Source organism: Nicotiana tomentosiformis, chromosome 1, assembly GCF_000390325.3.
Source record: "Nicotiana tomentosiformis chromosome 1, ASM39032v3, whole genome shotgun sequence".
In the NCBI taxonomy this organism is placed as follows: domain Eukaryota; kingdom Viridiplantae; phylum Streptophyta; class Magnoliopsida; order Solanales; family Solanaceae; genus Nicotiana; species Nicotiana tomentosiformis.
This window is the reverse complement of record NC_090812.1, coordinates 159,319,411-159,341,411: the sequence shown is the minus strand read 5'-3', so window position 1 is coordinate 159,341,411 and position 22,001 is coordinate 159,319,411. Positions and strand designations below refer to the sequence as shown.

The window sequence follows — 22,001 nt, the reverse complement described above, 5'->3', positions numbered from 1 at the left end:
AATTCGTTTTTGAATAAAATACTTGCACATTTTAATGTGCTCTGGTAGGGATGAAATTGATTCTTTGGTTTGAAAATCTCTGAACCTGTTGAGAAATTGTTGGGGTAATATTTCTCTGTTACCACCAAAAATGTTCCACCATTCGTAGAACCATCTTGGGATAATTACTTTAGTAACTTCTAGGGAATATTTGATGAACCAAGTGTGCCCTGGCCTGAGATATAGTAAATTGAACCAGACAGCTTTGTAGTCATACCAGTTGTAGGTTTGTAGTCAAACCACTCAAATGGTGATAGTATTTTCTTTATAGTGACTCTGGAGTAGTTGATATACTCCGAATTTTTCTCGTTTAAAGTGTGCTCCACTTCTATGGAATCGGTATCTATTAGGATGGCCTCATAGATCTTGTATGGATTTTCTGTATCCACGTAATTGAAATCTGTGTAGCATGGTTTAATAAGGTCTTCTATCCTGAGACCTTCATATTCTTTGTCAAGTGCTAATAAAGGTAGTACCTGGATGGTAATAAATTCGAACTTCTCTTCTTTAGGTATGTCATCTTGTTACTTCTTTGGAGTTATTGATGGATTAACTGCTTCGGCAAAAGTCTCTAGGACTTTTATGGCATAACTTTATTTGGTTTGAATTGAGGAACTTAAAGATGTTCCTCTTTCAAAAGGCTTTGCTGATTGGAGATTAATTAGTTTTGCTGAGGGAATTGGTACTAGGGCTGGTAACTTGGAATACTCAACCAATGTTGTATACATGTTCCGGAAAGGGAGTTAGGGCCTTTGAGGGGCTGATGTTTTGGTAGGAGTAAAGGGGTGAAGAACAAATGGTCTAGCCATTTGCGGGTTTTTTGTTTCTTTTCCTTTGGTAGGAGTGTCAGATTTGAAGGGCCTCATTTTTTCCCTGTAGAAATTCTCTTATTAGAAAATCAGGTAAAGAGTTATTTTCTCCTTTAATAAAATCTATTTTGAAATCAAAGCTAGATAGTAGAGCTTGCCATCTAGCAAATATTTATTTTGAAACAAGGTTTTTGAAATCCTTTTGAAGAATCTCTTTGACAGATTTACAATCAAGTCTAACTAAAAATTCTTTGTTAATAAAATCATCTTGAGATTTGGTAATACATAGTACTATAGACAAGACTTCTTTTTTAACAGTAGAATAATTTTTCAGCGGAATTCCAAATTTCAAATGTAAAACGAACAAGTTGTTCATGGGATTCTAGGGTATCCTTTTGTTTAAGTATTCCACCGTAACCTATATCAGAAGCATCTATTTCTACAATCATAAAGGCTTCTGGATTAGGGATTCCTACGCAAGGGAGGTTCTATACTAAACCTTTTATTTGGATGACTGATTGAGTTTGTTTAGTGCCCCATGGAACATGATTTTTCCTAAGTCTTTTATATAAAGGCTCACAAACTTGTCTAATGTTAGGCATAAAATTAGCTACATAATTGAGACTTCCTAGAAATCTTTGAAGCTGGGTTTTATCCGTAATTTCATAAGGGAATTTAGAGGAGAAATCTATGGCTCTACAAATAGGTTTGTAAGATCCTTGATAAAGGTCATGACCTAAGAATCTAATTGAGGTTTTGGAAGAGTTTAATCTTTTTGGCACTTACTACTAGACAGTTTCTCTTAACAACTTTAAAGAAGGTGTTGAGATGCTTGAAATGGGAATCTATGTTTTCCGAGAAGTTAAGGACATCATCTATATAAACAATAGACATATAACTATAGTCATAAAAAATGGAGTTCATGACATTCTGGAAATCAGAGGGAGCGTTCTTAATCCCGAATGGCATAACGTTCTATTCATACTGCCCAAAGGGAATATTGAAGGCAATTTTGTATCTGTCTTTTTTGGCTACTTGAATTTGCCAAAAACCAGATTTCATATCGAACTTGCTATAGACATTAGCTTTGTAAGTTCTCCTTAAGAGATCTCTTTTGTTAGGAATAGGATATCTAAATCCATTTAAGAACAGCATTTAAAGGTTTATAGTTGATAACTAACAATGGTGCTCCTCTTTCCTTTTATGCACTATTATTTACATAAAAGGCAGAATAACTCCAAGGGGATTTAGAGGGACGAATGATATTATTTTTCAGGAGTTTTGAAATCTCAGTTTTACAAATTTCCATCATTTCTTGATTTATTTGAATAGGTCTTTCTTTGGTTGAGATGACATGTTCATTGAATCCATCAATGTATGGAAGTTCAATAAAATGCTTTTTTTAATTCCCAAAAAGCGTTAGAAAAATCAGAGCATATTTATTTTTCAAAAAGGTTTTGAAGATTGGCTATTTTAGTAACCATCTCTGAGATTTTTAAAATCTGCAAGATTTTCTTAATTTTTATTTCATCCTTTAAAAGGTGATATGTTGAGAAAGTTTATTAATACGAAAAACTATTTTTTTTTTCTTAAAAAATTACTTTCATCGGGTGATAGGGTTTTTATAAAAGGAAAGTGTAAATCTTTTCCTAAAATATGTGTGGAGATACCATTTAAACTAGTAATGAAAGGTTTTATTTGAGTAATAAAAGGTATTCCTAAAATGAAATTCTCTTTTACATCCTCAGTTATAATAAAATCATTTGTCAAGCAAAGATTTATAGTTGATAACTAACCGTGGTGCTCCTCTTTCCTTTTCTGCACTATTATTTACATAAAAGGCATAACATCTCCAAGGGGATTTAGAGGGGCGAATGATGTTGTTTTTCAGGAGATTTGAAATCTCAATTTTAAAGCTTTTTATCATTTCTTGATTCATTTGAATGGGTCTTGATTTGGTTGGGATGACATGTTCATTGAATCCATCAATGTATGGAAGTTCAATCAAATGCTTTTTTCTTTCCCAAAAAGCGTTAGAAAAATCAGAGCATATTTCTTTTTCAAAAGGTTTATTTTGAAAGTTTGTAATTAATACGTAGTTGTTCTTCTATAGTGGAGTAAAGTTTAGAAGTACTTTTTTCTAAATACTGAGTAGGAACAATACATTTGATGATACAGTTACGATCTGCACCACTATCAAGTAAAGTAATTTTATTGATAACAAAGTTTTTGCTAATAACAATTTTAATAGGGATATGATAGCTTTGAGGTTTTATACTGGTTATAACAGTAATACCAGGAGCGTTGGATGTGGAAGTCTTATTTTGAGTAAGACTGAGGTTGATAGGATTATCTACATCGTTTTCAGGGTGATAATCATTTTCAGGAAGTTCTTCCTCTTCAGATTTGTGCTCATAGGTACTGGCTTGTTTGAGAACGTGTTCTGTGAGAACATCAAGTTCAACTTTTCCAAGTATGGATTTAATATCTCTGATTTCTCCTTTTAGTTCTGAGATTTCATGTCCCAGATCAGAGATTGATGGTTCTGATGGCTTATCAAAACAAGACATGATTTGTTTCATGTTGAAAGGTACAATGGCTGGTTTTGATTTAGGTTTATCATTGCGATGATTGAGGATGAGATTTTTAAGTTCCAGAAGATAACAGTTTCTGGATTCTTCGTCATTGATGTGTTGGATTACATCATATAGAGCCTCTTTAGAGCTATCAGTAAGAACTCTAATAGAAGCTGGAGTGTTGCCACAAGTACAGTAAGTTTCAGTATAGTGGCATTCACTACCGGATTGGCTATAAACGGACTTATAAGCAATGTTGATATCTTCTTCAACACTATAATCATTCGATGAATAATTTGGAGAAGAATCTGAATTAGCTTCTTCTAGGATAGAGAAGTGTTTTCTTTTGGTATCATCGCTAATTTCTAGAAGATTGATTTTCTACTTCTTTTTGTCTGATTTGCATTCGTTGGCCCTGTGTCCGATTTTTCCACAGTTCCAGCAGACGTCTTTGGATTTGTTAGAAGACTTAGAAGGTCTACGATATTTGGATTTCTTTATGGGTGAATTTTCGAAAATTCTGTGAGATTTGCTGCGAAGAGTCTTTTTGGAAGATTTAGACTCTCTTTGAAGAGTGAGTAAAAGGGGCAGCAATTGAGGTGAATCCGAAGTCTTGACAGAAACTTCCTAGTTCTCTTCTAGAGGAGAATCGTTCTTTTTTTAGTTGGCTTTTAAGATTGATATCAGTGCAGAGTTCAAGACCTACAATATTGATGAAGCTAACGAGGTCTCCATGGGTCATTTGATGATAAGGAATTTTACCATCACAACGATCTTGGATTTTTGTTCTGACCTTGTTAGCGAATAAAGGTGGAAGTCTGTTGACAAAGCGTTCTTTCCAGAAATCTAGATGACAGTCAGGTCTAATCATAACCTTACTGATGAATTGGTTTTTATACCAAATAAAGTAATCTAGGGTTGGTCAAGAAAGATTGTTTAGGATTTGTAAACTTTTATCTTGGAAGAGTTTGGGTTCTCCAATGAAGTGTTTTGCGATATGATAGAGAATGGTAGCACAAGCATCTTCTCTAACTACCTCAGAGGTAGTCTCCATGTCTGTAACTTCAGTATTTACAACTGTTTAAATGGCTATAGAGAAGTATATGGATTGTTTTATCTCATCAGTGAAATAATTATCCAACCAATATTTTAACATGCCTGTGAATCCAGCTACGATCATAGAAGCGGCTTCTTTGTCAGAGGAGCCTCGTATTTTATAGGCTGTGATAGAAATACCCATTTGTCACGACCCAAAACTAACCCTTGTCGTGATGGCGCCTATCGTGGAACTAGGCAAGACGACTCATTTCCAAAACAAACCAATATTTTTATTTTAAAGATAATTCCAAGGTTATTTAACATAAAACCTCCATATTTAGAGTTCAAATCAAAGAAAAATAGAAGTACGGAAAAGAAAAGTCCGACAACGGGGTGTCACTAGTCATGAGCATATACTATAATCTGTCTAACAATATCAAGGCTAATTTAGCCCGAAAAATATCTAAATACAACTAGAGGAAGATAAGAGGGAGAAGAGCAGGGGCTACGATCGCCAAACAGCTACCTTGCTATCTCCAAGAAAATCTGCAACCAGAATACTCAATAACCGCTACCGTGTCCAGCTACACCTAAATCTGCACACTAGGTGCAGGGAGTAACGTGAGTACGCCAACTCAGTAAGTAACAACAATAAATAAAGACTGAGCAGTAGTGACAAGCAATAAAGCATATAACGTTCATATCAGGAAATCTCAGTAAAATACCACATGTTCTTAAAAATCAGGATTTGAATCAAACATCTCGTTTTCTAGTAAAAATCATTTTAAAGACATTTTTCCAACAGTTTTTCAAACAAAGGCTCAATGCAAAGGTGAGCAAAAATGATGAAATCATAAACAGCCCCTCGGGCAAAACATCACTCATATACAGTCCCTCGGGCAAACCTCACAGTCACTCGTGCCACTCGGGCATATCTCACAATCACTCTTGCCACTCGGGCATACCTCACAATCACTCATGTCTGCCAATCACTCAGCACTTGGCACTCAGCACTCGCACTCAATAGGTACCTACGCTCACTGGGGGTGTGTACAGACTCCGGAGGGGCTCCTTCAGCCCAAGCGCTATAATCTGCACGGACAACTCACGTGCAATAATAATAAAGTATGATGCAGGCGGGCAGCCCCGATCCACACTCATCCTCACAAATCAGGCCCTCGGCCTCACTCAGTCATAAAGTATGCTGCAGGCGGGCAGCCCCGATCCACACTCATCCTCACAAATCAAGCCACTCGGGCATTTCAGTAAAACAGGGCATTCGGCCCAAAATATTTATATGCATCAAAATAGAGTCATAAAACTGAGTTATGCGGTAAACAAGTATAAACATGACTGAGTATAGATTTTCAATCAAAAACAGTGAGAGGATGGTAAGATACAACCCCTAAGGGTCCAAACAGCATTGGCGCAAGGCCCAAACATGGTATTCAGCCCAATTTACAGAAATTATTTCTAAAACATACGAGTATCAAATGGTTTCAACAAAGTATGAAATTTTACAGTTACTACGGGGCGGACCAAGTCACAAATCCCCAACAGTGCACGCCCACATGCCCGTCACCTAGCATGTGTGTCACCAAAATAGTAGAATGATACGAAATCCGGGGTTTCATACCCTGAGGACTAGATTTACAATCGTTACTTACCTCAAACTGGTCAAATCTCTAACCCGCAATGCTCTTGCCTCTGGACTCGGCCTATAAATGCTCAGAATCTATTCACAATCAGTACAATACCATCAATACGTGCTAATGGAATAAATTCCACAAGAAAAACCACAAAATTAGACAAAAACCCGAAATTGACTCAAACCCGGCCCCCGATCCCACGTCTAGAAATCAGACAAAATTCACAAAACTAGAATTCTCATTCACTCACGAGTCTAACCATACCAAATTCATCAAAATCCGACATCGTTTGGTCCTTCAAATCCTTAAATTATTTTTCCAAAATTTCTAAGCCCTAACCCCTCATTTTCACTAATTACCATGATTAAAACAACGAGAATTCGCCATATATACAAGTATTAGGGCTCAAGTAACTTACCTCAACGAAATCCCCTTGATTCCTTCTCCAAACCCCTCCAAAAGCTCCAAAACCCGAGTTGAAATTGTGAAGAATGACCAAAATTCGCGAAGGGTTGTATTTAAGGATTCTGTCCAGGTTTTTCGCACATGCGGCCATTTTCTCGCACCTGCGCTTCCGCATCTGCGGACAATGGTGCGCACCTACGCAACTCACTTAATCACATAGATTCTGCATCTGCGGACCCCTTTCTCGCACCTGCTGACTCGCATCTGCAGTCCCAGGTGCGTATCTGCAAAACCAGTCCAAATGCCTCATATCCACATATGCGCTCAAGGCCTCGCGCACCAGTGACTTCGCACCTCCGACCCCTTCTTTCACAGGTGTGGAAATAGCAGAAGCAGCAGCTCCAGCTGCAATTTCCAACTTCAACGACTCCGTTAACCACCCGGAATTACCCCGAGGCCTTTGGGACCTTAACCAAAAATACCAACAAGTCATATATCAACATACAAACTTAGTCGAACCTTCGAATCACTCAAAACAACATCCAAACACCAAATTGCCCTCAGATTCAAGCCTAAGAACTTCTAAATTTCTAAATTCGGCAATCTATGACAAAACCAACCAAACCACGTCTGAATGACCTCAAATTTTGCACACAATCCTAAATGACATAACAGAGGTATTCTAATTTTCAGAATCGGATTCCAACCCCGATATCAAAGAGTCAACCCCCGGTCAAACTTCTCAAAAATAAAACTTTTGGCATTTCAAGCCTAATTCCTCTATGGACTTTCAAATAATATTCCGGACACGCTCATAAGTTCAAAATCACCATACGGAGCTATAATCATCAAAATTCAAATCCGAGGTCGTTTACACATAGGTCCATATCTAGTCCACTTTTCTAACTTAAAATTTTCAATTATGAGACTAAGTGTCTCGTTTCACTCCGAGTTCCTTCTGGACTCGAACCAACTAACCCGATATAACATAATATAGCTGAATAACACAAAAAGAAGTAGGAATGGGGAAAACGAGGTTATAACTCTCGAAACGACCGGCCGAGTCGTTACATCCTCTCCCTCTTAAATATCCGTTCATCCTCGAACGGGTCTAGAAACATACCTGGAGTCTCGAATAGGCGTGGATATCTGCTCCGCATCTCCCGCTCGGTCTCCCAGGTGGCCTCTTCCACAGGCTGACCTCTCCATTGCACCTTTACTGAAGTTATATCCTTTGACCTCAACCTTCGAACCTGCCTATCCAAAATAGCCACCGGCTCCACATCATAAGTCATATCACCCTCCAACTGAACTGTGCTGAAATCCAAAACATGGGACGGATCTCCAATATAATTCCGGAGCATGGAAACATGAAACACTAGATGCACACTCGACGAGCTGGGTGGCATGGCAAGCTTATAAGCCACCTCTCCTATCCTCTGAAGCACCTCAAAAGGCCCTTCACGGGTGATACCTTCATCTAAACCTTCTCCCCAACCATAAAAGACACATCACGGACCTTCCTATCCGTATAGCTCTTCTGCCTGGATTGCGCTGTGCGAAGTCACTCCTAAATCAATTTCACCTTATCTAATGCGTCCTGGACCAAGTTTGTACCTAAAATCCTAGCCCCACCCGGCTCAAACCATCCACCGGAGATCTACACCTTCTCCCATACAAAGCCGCGTACGGAGCCATCTGAATACTCGACTGATAACTGTTGTTATATGCAAACTCTGCGAGTGGCAGAAACTGGTCCCATGAACCCCCAAAGTCAATGACACAAGCGCGCAACATGTCCTCCAATATCTGAATAGTGCGCTCGGACTGTCCGTCCGTCTGAGGGTGAAAAGTTATGCTTAACTCAACCTGAGTACCCAACTCTCGCTGCACGGCCCTCCAAAACTGCGATGTGAACTGAGTACCCTTATCTGAAATGATAAAAACTGGGACACCATGCATGCGAACGATCTCTCGGATGTAAATTTCAGCCAACCGCTCTGAAGAGTAAGTAGTACCAACTGGAATGAAGTGCATGGACTTGGTCAGCCGATCCACAATAACCCAAATAGGGTCGAACTTCCTCGAAGTCTGTGGGAGCCCAACTACAAAGTCCATAGTGATCCGCTCCCACTTCCACTCTGGGATCTCTAACCTCTGAAGCAAGCCACCCGGTCTCTGATGCTCATACTTAACCTGCTGACAGTTTAAACACCGAGCCACAAACCCAACCATATCCTTCTTCATCCGCCTCCACCAATAGTGCTGCCTCAAATCCTAGCACATCTTCGTGGCACCCGGATGGATGGAATACCGCGAGCTATGGGCCTCCTCAAGAATCAGCTCTCGAAGCCCATCTACATTAGGCACACATATCCGGCCCTGCATTCTCAACACCCCGCCATCACCAATAGTCACATCCCTAGCATCACCTCTCCGAACCCTGTCCCGAAGAACGAGCAAGTGAGGGTCATCATACTTATGCTCCCTGATACGGTCATAAAGAGAAGACCTGGAGACCACACAAGCCAATACCCGACTAGGCTCCAAAATATCCAATCTGACAAGCTGGCCTGCTAAGGTCTGAACATCTAATGCCAAAGGTCTCTCTGCTGTTGGAAGATATGCTAAACTCCCCAAACTCTCAACCCGGCGACTCAAAGCATCGACCACCACATTGGCCTTCCCCGTATAGTACAAAATAGTTATATCATAGTCCTTAAGAAGCTCTAACCATCTCCGCTGATGCAAATTAAGATCCTTCTTCTTTAACAGATATTGCAGACTCCGGTGATCAGTATAAATCTCACAATGAACCCCATACAAATAATGACGCCAAATCTTCAAGGCGTGAATAATGGCTGCTAACTCACGATCATGGATAGGATAGTTCTTCTCACGGGTCTTCAACTGGCTTGAGGCATAGGCAATCACCCTACCCTCCTGCATCAAAACACAACCAATGCCTATCCTCGAGGCATCATAATACACGGTGTAAGAACCTGAAGTTGATGGCAGAACTAACACTGGAGTTGTGGTCAAAGCAGTCTTGAGCTTCTGAAAGCTCTTCTCACATTCATCCGACCACCTGAATGGAGCACCCTTTTGGGTCAATTTGGTCAAGGGCGATGCAATAGATGAAAATCCCTCCACAAAGCGACGGTAGTAATCCGCCAAACCAAGAAAGCTCCTAATCTCCGTGGTTGAGGACGGTCTGGGCCAACTCTGCACCGCCTCTATCTTCTTCGGATCCACCTGAATACCCTCATCGGACACCACGTGCCCCAAGAATGCTACTGAACTGAGCCAAAACTCGCATTTGGAGAACTTTACATAAAGCTTCTCCTCCCTCAATCTCTTTAATACAATCTTTAAATGCTAAGCGTGCTCCTCCTGGATACGGGAGTACACCAGGATGTCATCAATAAATACAACAACGAATGAGTCTAAATAGGGCTGAAATACATTATTCATCAAATTCATGAACGTTGTTGGGGCATTGGTCAGCCCAAAAGACATCACTAAGAACTCATAATGGCCATATCGGGTTCTGAAAGCTGTTTTAAGAATATCTGAATCCCGAATCATCAGTTGGTGATAACCGGATCTCAAATCAATCTTGGAGAACACCCTCGCTCCCTGAAGCTGGTCGAATAAATCATCAATACGAGGCAAAAGATACTTGTTCTTAACTGTGACCTTGTTCAACTGCATGTAATCAATACACATTCTCATGGAACCATCCTTCTTTTTCACGAATAGAACCGGATCAAGGAGTTCCTGAAGCTATTCTTTCAATTCCTTCAACTTCGTCGGTGCCATACGATATGGTGGAATAGAAATGGACTGAGTGTCTGGCATCAAATCAATACCAAAGTCAATATCCATGTCAGGTGGCATGCCCGGTAGGTCTGCAGGACACACATCCAAAAAATCACGTACCATCGGAACAGAATAGATGACAGGAGTCTCTGCATTAACATCCCTCACAAAAGCCAAATAAGATAGGCAACCCTTCTCAACCATGCGTTGAGCCTTCAAATATGAAATCACCCTACTTGGTACATAATCTACAGAACCTCTCCACTCAACCCTCGGAATTCTCGGCATAGCCAACATCACCGTCTTAGTGTGATAATATAGAACAACATGACATGGAGATAACCAATACATACCCAATATCACATCAAAGTCAACCATACTGAGCAACAATAGATCTACTCGGGTCTTCACACGCCCAATAGTCACCACACATGACCGATATATACGGTCCATAATAATAGTATCGCCACATGAGTAGATACATATACAGATGAAACTAAGGACTCATGGGGCATATCCAAAAAATAGGTGAAATACGAGGAAACATATGAATACGTGGAACCAGGGTCAAATAATACTGAGGCATCTCTGTGGCAAACTCAGACAATACCTGTAATCACAACATCTAAAGCAATAGCATCTGGTCTGGTAGAGAGAATAGAAACGGGGTTGACCACCCCTGATCTGCCTCCCCCTCTAAGGCGACCCTAGCTGACTGACCTCCACCCCGAGCTGACTGGGCGGGTGGTGAGGTAGCTGGTGCTGTAGTCGGAGGCTGAATCCTTTACTGAGATAGACCTCCATGACGACGAGGACACTGCCTCCACATATGCCTAAGCTCCCCGCATCTCAAAATAACTCCCTGGTGTTGGTGGCGGAAACTGAAGAGAACCCCTAGCATCGGGATGACTGGTAGAAGAACCTGGCACGGAAGAGCCCTGAACAGGTGAAGCACGGGACGAACTCTGAACTGGAAGGGCACTAAGTGATGAGTGGCCCTGATGAGAACTGTGAGAACCATGACCAGATGATTCACCCCGATGAAATGGCCGAGTTGACTGAGCCTGTCTGAAATGACGACCTCTATCGTGCTAGAACTGACCCCCAAAAGGAGCACCGCTGAATGCACCCTGACCACGAGGCCTCTTTGCCTCCTGTTCAACCCTCTCCTGACTGCTAACCATCTTAATTTGTCGAGCAATGTCGACTACCTCATCAAAAGTAGCACCTGAAACCCTCTCTCTGGTCATGAGCAACTGTAGCTGATAAGTGAGACCATCAATAAACCTCATGATCCTCTCTCTGTCCGTGGGAACCAACCAGATAGCATGACGGGCCAACTCAGAGAATCGTATCTCATATTGGGTCACAGACATATCACCCTGGTGGAGTCGCTCAAACTGTCTATGCAGCTCCTCTCTATAGGATCGAGGCACGAACTTCTCCAAAAAGACCACGGAGAACTGCTGCCAAGTAAGGGGTGTTGCGCCAACAGGCCTACACCTATTGTAAGTCTCCCACCGTCTGAGTGCAGCCCCAGAAAACTGAAAGGTAGTGAATAAGACCCCACAAGTCTCCAAAATACCAGCAGTACGGAGTATTCTCTGACACCTGTCCAAAAAGTCCTGAGCATCCTCTATGTATGTGCCACTGAAATATGGTGGCTGAAGTCTCCCAAACCTCTCCAACCTGCGCTGATCATCCTCAGGCATAGCAGGAACCACATAATCCTGAGCAACAATAACTAGTTGGGCTGGTGGTAGCTCTAGTGTCTGAAGTCCCTGAATAACCTGCTCGGGTGTGCGAGTGACAAGAGTCTGAGTGCCTCCCGTGGCCTGAGAAGTGGTTGCGGCCATCGAAATAGAGACCGCCTGAGCAAGGCCAGTACACGCTGTCAGAATCTGAGCAAAGGCCTCATGAAGGCCTGGAATCATAATAGGCACAGGTGGTGCCTGAGCTGGTGCATCAACAACTGGAACCTGGTCCTGATCTGGGACAACCGGTGGATCTGTAGGTACTGTCCCAACTACTATACGGGCTGTACCTCTACCCCTACCACGGCCTCTCGCATCCCTGGCTGGTGGTACTGGTGGCTGGCCCTCTTGATCGGTAGTACGAGTCCTCACCATCTGTGAGAGAATAAAACAACAGATGTTTAATTACTAGAATCAACAAATTCGCACGACAAGAATCCAAGAATGTGAAGTTTCCTAAAGGTTCTACAACCTCTCGAAGATAAGTACAGATGTCTCCATACCGATCCGCAAGACTCTACTAAACTCGTTCATGACTTGTGATACCTATGTAACCTATGCTCTAATACCACTCTGTCACGACCCAAAACTAACCCCTATCATGATGGCGCCTATCGTGGAACTAGGCAAGCCGACTAACTCAGTGCGAAAAAGAAAAGCCCGACATCGGGGTATCACTAGTCATGAGCATATACTACAATCTGTCTAACAATATCAAGGCTAACTCAGCCCGAAAAATAGCTAAATACAACTAGAGGAAGATAAGAGGGAGAAGAGCAGGGGCTGCGATCGCCAAACAGCTACCTTGCTATCTACAAGAAAATCTCCAACCAGAACACTCAATAACCGCTACCGTGTCCAGCTACACCTGGATCTGCACACTAGGTGCATGCAGTAACGTGAGTACGCCAACTCAGTAAGTAACAACAATAAATAAAGACTAAGCAGTGGTGACGAGCAATAAAGCATATAACGTTCATATCAGGAAATCTCAGTAAAATACCACATGCTCTTAAAAATCAGGATTTGAATCAAACATCTCATTTTCTAGTAAAAATCATTTTAAAGACATTTTTCCAACAGTTTTTCAAACAAAGGCTCAATGCAAAGGTGAGCAAAAATGATGAAATCATAAACATCCCCTCGGGCAAAACATCACTCATATACATTCCCTCGTGCAAACCTCACAGTCACTCGTGCCACTCGGGAATACCTCATAATCACTCTTGCCACTCGGGCATACCTCACAATCACTCATGCCTCCCAGTCACTCAGCACTCGGCACTCGCACTCAGTAGGTACCTGTGCTCACTAGGGGTGTGTACAGACTCCGGAGGGGCTCCTTCAGCCCAAGCGCTATAATCTGCACGGACAACTCACGTGCGATAATAATAAAGTATGTTGCAGGCGGGCAGCACCGATCCACACTTATCCTCACAAAAAAGGCCCTCTATCTCACTCAATCATAAAGTATGTTGTAGGCACATTTTTTTATATATTAAAACACACATAACTTATTTTCAATTTTAGACTTGCTGAAATAAATAGCGTGTTCATATTCAACCTCTTCCTCTTGATACAATCACAAATGCTATGGCAGATGAATGCTTTTCTAAAATATATATTAGAGAGAAAAAAACTTACTATATCGCACTAGCTTTTCTATTAAATCTCAACAACTAGAGATCTAGAAAATAAAAACAATGAAGTTAAATCACTAAATTCATTATACAATATGGAAAATTATGCTATAAAATCATCTACATTGTAGCAATCAGTAGGTGGTATGATTTGATTATTGGAAAAACAGTTTCATAGAAACTGGAAGCTAGAAAACTATATAAACCAACAATACCAAATTAGAAAAATACTAAGAAAATTCTCTTTCAAGAATTAAATCTCCGGCAATCAAAAACCCTACACCCAACAATTAGAAAATTTTATCAACCGAATTAGAAGTTTCAAGACGACGGCCTGGGAACTGAATGTAATGGTTATCCGATGTCCGAGGAGCAGCCTGGCACTTTGGGTTTTGTTACAATTATTGAATTGCAAAACTCAGACAACGTAATTGCTATGTGTGTTCTTGTAGTTATTGAGACGGGAGATAAAAATTATAGAAACCCATCAACAAAGTAACCAAAAAGACAAAAAAAAAACTCATCATATTCGTTGGCTTTTGGAATCGGATGTGAGATTCAAACTTTATTTTTGTACCATCCACTGACTCTAATATAGTCAACCCACATGATGGTAAGACCTAAAGAAAAATAGAGATACTCACCACCAATCTGATGGTGGCCGTCAATTTGGTTACCGATGGATATTTAGAGAGCTTGTCCTAGGAATTGTTTTTCTTTAATTGTAATTTCTGGGTATGAGAGTTTACGCGGGAGAGGATTTAGAGGAAAAATTAGAAATTGGAGGGAATACCAAAAGTAAATATTTACCGACTGATATCCATTGGCCACTAATATTTGCCTTTCGTGAATAAATTGGCGACAACTAATTTATTGCCACTAAATAATTGCTGCTAAAGTCCCATTTTGTTGTAGTTTCACCATATGCATGTTTGAATTGCTCAAATAACCACCTCCATGATGTGTCATTTTCTGAATCAACAACGTCATATGCTAGTGGTAAAATATACATTCTCAAAAATAACTTTATAATAAATTTTTTACAATTAATCTACATTACCTACTGCATCCATTGTGCTAGTTGTTAGCATGATTCCCCTATATGCCGACTTCAAGAATGTGTCATCGACTACTACAACTGGCCTACAATGCTCCCAACCCTTGATGGACGTACTAAGTGCAACAAATGCATACAAAAAATAGTCATCTTCAGTCTTCTACAATTTTACTACTGACCCCGGAGTAGTCTTCTACAGAATATATAAATAACTCGGCAAGGGACTGTAGGAATCAGCAAGATAACCTCTAAAAATTCCAAAGCCTTTTCCTTTGCTCTCCAAGCTTGCACATATGTTAAGTTCACAACATGATCCGACAACATGTCAGTTTGTATGTCTTTGGGTGTGTCTATTGTATTAGGATCCGCATATTTTGGCATCACCATACTGCCAACTACCATGGCAGTAAGTTTGCGTTGTATATATGTGTTGTCCATCAAAGAGCATCTGTGCAAGCTGTTGAATTTTCGAACCTTGAATAATACTGATTCATTTATGCTGGTGGACTTGAAGTGCCACGTACAATTGTCCCCAACACATACGAGGCAATAGCTACATAATAAAAATAATCCAATAAATGTTATGCAAATTGTAGCTACATAATACAAGGCTATTTATGCACAACAACTTATTTTGAACAATTTATATACAAAAAAAACTACAACTTATACACAATATGAATTTGACAAATAAAATATTCCTACCTTCTTGCACTAGATATTTTCACCCTAAATTGAAGCTTATTCATGACACAATAATGCTTCATTGCATTGACAATTATTTGCTTGTCTTGGTAAACTTGGCCTACTTCAATTACATTTGGCGTATGTTCTGTTATGATGATACTTTCATATTCCACAATTGCCGGAGATGTTTGCATATCAATCAACTTCATTATTCCTGATACTTCTCCAATTGTGTTATAATTACTTGACAATTGTACCATGTTAGTATTACGGTAATCAGAAGAACCTGCACTCAATTAAAAGTATAGTAATTCAGACCTCTATACGTTCATGTGTTCAGTATTTGACAGAATACTTGTAGAGACATAACAGTTGAACTACATTTGTTATGTAGTAATATTGTAGATAAATTGTAAAACACTTGAAATTGAAAAAACATCAGCACTGGAAAAATAGAGCAAACTTGCAATTGTGCTCGTATTATACTGCATTCCAAATCGAAATCACGCACTATTATACACATCAGATACATTTCTAAGTTTTTGTTTTCCTTTTTCGTCTCCATATACACTCGAACTCCCACATCGTTCCGAATTTCTATTGGAGGACAACGTTCGTTGACAGTGTATTTGATTTCGATGATTTTTGCGGAGGTATCGATAATTAGATGCTCTACAATTGCGGAATTCAATTGACTATAATTTGAATCTTCATTGACTACAATTCCGTCAACATCAAAATCTTTGTATCTCCCAACGCTATCTCACCGACCATTGAGTTGAAGCATAATCACTAATTTTGATATTATGTCGCAAAATTCAATTCAATTGTAGCTAATTGTTTGCAATTGTTTTCTTCTAAACCTTTGTTTATGGAAAACCAGAGGAAACCAGAGAAAATGAGAGAATATAAGGATACTACATATATGTTGCCTTGATTATGGTGCGATAATAACTAGAAAAAAATTGCGTAATAGAAGGATTTTACAAATATGTTGCCTTGATTATGGTGCGATGATTGCGTTTGTAAAATCTCTAACTGAAATATAAACGATCCCAAAATCCCGCGATTAAATAAGGAAGACTACCGCAGAAAGGAATCTAGTTTAAAAAAATATATATTTTCTGTAACTAAAACGTATTTAGGTCGGGTAAATACCAAAGCTGAAATATTTTTGGTAATAAGGTTTCGAATAGTGTATAAGAACAAAAATATTCCTTTTCGATTCTAATTAGGGTACAGTAAACATATTTTACGGCCCAACAACAAGGGCCAGAGCCCACACTTCTTACAACACCCAACAAAGACGCCCATCCGTAAAAACCCTATTTCCCCTTTAAGCCACTTAATATAAATTCCATAAGCGTTTCACAAGTTCAACTTTTTCCCAGCTGAAGAGAAGCCTCCCCCGCCGTATATTATTAGGGTTCTTCCGCCTCCGCCGCAGAAATGGTACTACGAGTTTTACATTTGAAGTATACTGTGCGCGTATGTAATTATTCACTAACAGTGTGTGTATATTGTTGAATAATAATCATAGGGAAAAGGAACGGGGAGTTTTGGGAAGAGGAGGAACAAGACACACACACTGTGTGTGAGGTGTGGACGTCGCAGTTTCCACATCCAGAAGAGCCGCTGCTCCGCTTGTGCCTATCCTGCTGCTCGCCTCAGAAAATGTATGTATTTTTATATTTGCTGCTCATTTGTGCGCTGGTTTTTTTTTTTTTGATTATTATGGATATTCGGGTTATGTAGCTATTTATTTGGAGATTTGGATTAAGGAGCTAATTTTTTTTTAGATATTTTGATTAAGGAGCTGATTTAATTTATATTTGGACTAAGGAGGTGATTTAATTTACATCTGGATTAAGTAGCTATTTTTATGAATATTTGGATAGAGGATCAAATTTTATTTATATTGGATTAAAGAGCTAAGAGCTATATGCTATTTTTCTGGACAGTTTGTATCTCAAGGAGCTTTTTTTGTGGATAGTTGAAGTATAAAGATTCTTATGTAGATTTGGATTATGGAGCTCTTTTTTGTCGTTAAAGGTCTTAAATTGATGCGTTTCTCTTATTAATTTGTAAGAACTGTAGTAGTTGTGCTCACATGTATACTGGTTGAATTATTGCTAGAAATTATTATGATTATCAATATTTTGATTAAGGAGTTCTCTTTATGGTGAATTTAGACTGAGGAGCTACTTTTTGTGGAGATTTAGATTAAGGAGCTAATTTTATGGATTTTTTTTGTTAAGTAGCTGATTTTATTTTTATTTGGATAAAAGAGTTATTTTTATGGATATTTGGATTATGGAGATATTGTTATGGATACTCGGATTATGGAGCTATTTTTTGTTACTAACCAACCAACTTAAATTGATGTATTATTTGTTAATAAAAATACGCATTGTATTGTTGGCTTAGGTCCAAGGTGAAGTTTGCAAAGTTCAGTTGCTTTCTAAATTCTAAATAGAAAAACAAAATTGTCACAAAAATTGTAAGATAGAGAAGTAATTATCCGCCCTAGCTAAATTCTTGCAGAGAAATGTTAGTTGGTCTTTATTGTATGAAATTATTGGAGCTGTTAGTGTTAAAGCTAAGATAAAATGAGTGGATTTCCCTGTAGCTAGACCTGAGTTCTTAAATGATGCACTTCAGTTTATGGCTTGGCTTAGACAGAGGCAACTCCATGAAATGGCCATGACATTCTGAAACTGTCTTGCCGACCTGTTCTTAAATGTGTAAGTGTACTTTCGTCCCTGACACAACCTCGAATGGTCTAGCCAAAACCCGACAAATGAATTGATTGTCTCCTGCCCATACCTAAGCTCTTGAAAGAAACAGGTTGTAAATTGTACTCAGTGATAGCATAGCAGGCAAAGGTATTTAACTCTTACTATGTATCGCATGGGTTGTCAAGGGATTGGCTAGTGGCTGGTTGCTAGTAAAATACTGATATTTCAAAGATTTTCCATGCTTGATCTTTTAGTATTTCAACCTACACCTACATTTTAACGACGTCATGAATGGTTGCAAAGATTACTTCATCTTTCGTTTTATCCTTTGCAGCTATTGCGACCATAAATTTTAGGTATTTCAGCTGTATGATGTCTCTGGAAGTTACTTGATTTGGTATTTGCTGATTTCTAACTGTCTGTGCAGATAACTGGAGTGTCAAGGCACTTAGACGAAAGACCACTGGAACTGGTCGCATGAGGTATCTCCGCAATGTGCCCCGCAGGTTCAAGACTAACTTCAGAGAAGGTAATTCATTTAAGTTACTCTATTATTTTTATTAGAAACTTATGGTGCTTACATACTTGCGTGTATCCTGTGTTATTGATCTCTTTCCTTTGGTCCTATGCGTTCTTCAGGTACCGAGGCAACTCCAAGGAAGAAAGGTGCTGCTGTGGCCTCTTAAGTTTCGGTCTTGAATCTATTTCAATGAATATGTGCCTTAGCTTTTGGATATTTGTTTTGAGTATTAACATACATTTGTTAATACGGAGTTATTTCTATTTGAGAGATATAGCTGTAATAGTGTTTCTCTTTTGTTTTATATATTGAGATAGTTGTTTTGTGTTCTTAGCCTCATGTTTTTGCATTACAAAGACCCAATAGGTATGTTGTTTGGAGTTGCATATCGCTGTTTGAGCTTAATGATTTTATAGTGATGTTCCTTAGTTCCGAGTTGTTTTACTGAAGTAATGCAACAAAGATGCAGAAAGGTTTTCTTTGTTGCGTGGAACTGGCTGTTCTATCAAACTAAGGATCTGTTTGGAAACAACATACCCATATTATCCCACACCGAGTTGTGTTGTCTGGGAGGGTTGTTGTACTAGGTAGTAATTACACTGTTGTCATAACATAATTATACTTTATTTATAAGCGTGCTGTTTGGTTGCACGTGTAATTACAAAGTCAGATTAAATTTTAAATAAAATAATTATCGAAACTTAAAAGTTAATATAATAAATATATGCCTATAAATAATATTAAATTTGGTATTTAAAATGCAGATTTTTTTGAATATATATTAATTAATAATAATATATTTATAACTAATATTGTAAAAATAATTTATATATATATATATATATATATATATATATATATTTCAAATTAAAACTATTTAGTTTAATTAATTATAAAAACTAAAAACATACATTTTGGAAGAACATTATGGAATGCATGTTCGATACAATAAATTAATATTTATAAATATAATGTCCTAACATTATGCAAATGTTAGACAACTAATCTATCAATTCTAACTAAAAAATGAACAACATGCAATGCGAAATAACAAGCAAATACTACTTAAGATTATGAAACATAATAAGTTTATAATCTCATTCAACAACGAAATTCTACTTTAATGGCATCACTCATTGCCAAGTTTGTTAATGACTCATTATTTCTAATATTAGGAAGTGTAGTTTGAAAAACTAGAATAAGAACGCAGTTACGCTAAATAAATAAAATTAAACAAATAAGAAATAAAATATACGAGCTATTACATAGAATCACAAGAAGTAAAGGTAGAGAAATAAAAAATAAATAATATACAAAGAAAATATATTTTAAAAATAAAAAAGAAATTTAAAAGTAAAAATAAAATTAAAAATAAATTAAAATTTATGAAAATAAAAAGTTATAAAGAAAATAAATTAAAATAAAAACAAAAATGAAAGAAATTAAAAAGTAACCTTGTAATTACAGTATTACACAGTATAATTACCACCAATTCTCACATCTCATTTAAGAGTTGGAGAGTGTAATTACACCTCTCCAATTACACCCATTTCCAGGATGGCCAAGTAATTACTTGGCGAGACAAATATGTCAAACTGTGTAATTACACCTAATTACACCCAAATTCAATTCCTAGGTGGTTTTCCAAACCGGCTAAAAATACTACTTATGTATTTGAGAAATACTTTGTAAGACACCTATTATTTGACTTTTGGTTTATTTTGGGTAACCCCATAATCGTGATTTGATCATCATTAGGTGGTGAGAAAGTACGCCTTATAACGAAGGGGGAGCATTACGCCCAATTAAGACAGCAGTCTGCCCTCTAATAGAGGGTGCTATGGAAGAAATTAGGCATTGAATTTCTCGGTAAAGAAGAACTCTTTCGCACGATCTTAAGAGAGCCTAGATCCACAAAAGCCTTATCATGAGCCTTTAATTGATGAAACACGCCTTGTAAGATGCGACCTAAGCTTGAAGTCAAGGCTTCTATGCTGCTCGATCTTTCTTAACGAAGAGAATGGCATACTTAGGTCTCAGGATGAGATTCTAAAAGAGTAACCGCAAAGGCTCTTTCAAATGATAAATTGACCCTGTGATATACTCAAAGTTGCAAAATCATCCTTACACTCCAAATTTACGTACAGCATAGTGTTCCACATCAAGTTACAGTGTATGCTCATAGAAGCACTACTATGTCGGGTTATGTTGCAAATAATTATTTTAATTATAGGAATAATTCCAGATGGGACATCGAATTTATGTAATGCTATTACTTAGTAATTAATAAAATCTCCTATTTACCAAAAATTAAAAAAACTTACAACGTCCAACAGAACTTATTTTAAATAAAAAAAATCAAGAACGTCCAATAGTAAAGTTTTGAGTCGCTTAACCTCTTGTCTTTTGGGTTTATATTGAACGTTCATATTCCTTGAAAGGGTTTTCTACATTTCTTGCCTTTGCCTTTTGGCTCTCTTGTATAGCACACAGGGACATAATTTTACAACTAAGACCCCAATATAGACCATATTTGATTGAAATTGAAAAAAAGAAAAAGAAAAAGAGTACTTCGAAATTACTGTTAAAAAAGAAGAAACAAGAGTATTGCATAGAAAAGTATTAAGGGAATTTTTATTGATTTGGGATCAATTACAATGTGATAGAACCCCTCTATTTATAGGGAAAAAGTGACTTAGCTACAAAATAACAAATTTTAAGAACTATCTAAAAGATAGACATTCACCTTAAATACAACAACAACAACAACAACAACAACAACAATAACAACAACAATGACGACTCAGTAAAATCCCACAAGTGGGGTCTGGGAGGGTAGTGTGTACGCAGACCTTACCCCTACCCCGATGGAGTAGAGAGGCTGTTTTCGAAAGACCATCGGCGCAAGAAGACGGAAAAGACGAGAAGAGAAGGGACAATATATCAGTACCATCAAACAAAAATTAAAGAAATAATAACACCATCATAAGAACTAGAAAATAGTTGAAACGCAATAACAAAACCAGAATAACAATTACTATATTTTTTGATAAATTTCATATAAAAAAGGAAGTTTTGTGATTGATTATTTGTTTAAAATACTGCTCAATAAATTTTTTAAATTGAACTAATGGAGAAAATAATAAACAAACATTGATTTGCAATAAAAAAGAAAGTTTAACGTTTGCAAATAATGTTTAGTTGAAGCTATTGACCAAACGGCTACTCAACAGGAGGCATTCAGCGGATAAATTTTCTGTTCCTCAC

The 22,001-nt window shown here is 38.2% G+C and overlaps 2 protein-coding genes across 2 annotated transcripts; one reads left to right on the top strand and one right to left on the bottom strand.

Annotated features, from left to right (window-relative positions):
* Positions 1-1,823: 1,823 nt before the first annotated feature.
* Positions 1,824-15,736, bottom strand: LOC138891861 (uncharacterized). Its single transcript, XM_070175543.1, has 6 exons — positions 15,495-15,736; positions 14,793-14,905; positions 11,626-12,439; positions 11,441-11,580; positions 2,997-3,789; positions 1,824-1,980 (listed from the first exon to the last, which is right to left on the bottom strand). The coding sequence occupies exons 1-6, from the start codon at positions 15,734-15,736 to the stop codon at positions 1,824-1,826; spliced, it is 2,259 nt and encodes a 752-aa protein (XP_070031644.1).
* A 1,017-nt stretch (positions 15,737-16,753) lies between these two features.
* LOC104118256 (large ribosomal subunit protein eL37) lies at positions 16,754-19,067 on the top strand. The gene is made up of 4 exons (XM_009629465.4): positions 16,754-16,928; positions 17,017-17,152; positions 18,642-18,743; positions 18,854-19,067. The coding sequence occupies exons 1-4, from the start codon at positions 16,926-16,928 to the stop codon at positions 18,898-18,900; spliced, it is 288 nt and encodes a 95-aa protein (XP_009627760.1). The 5' UTR covers positions 16,754-16,925; the 3' UTR covers positions 18,901-19,067.
* Positions 19,068-22,001: the final 2,934 nt, after the last annotated feature.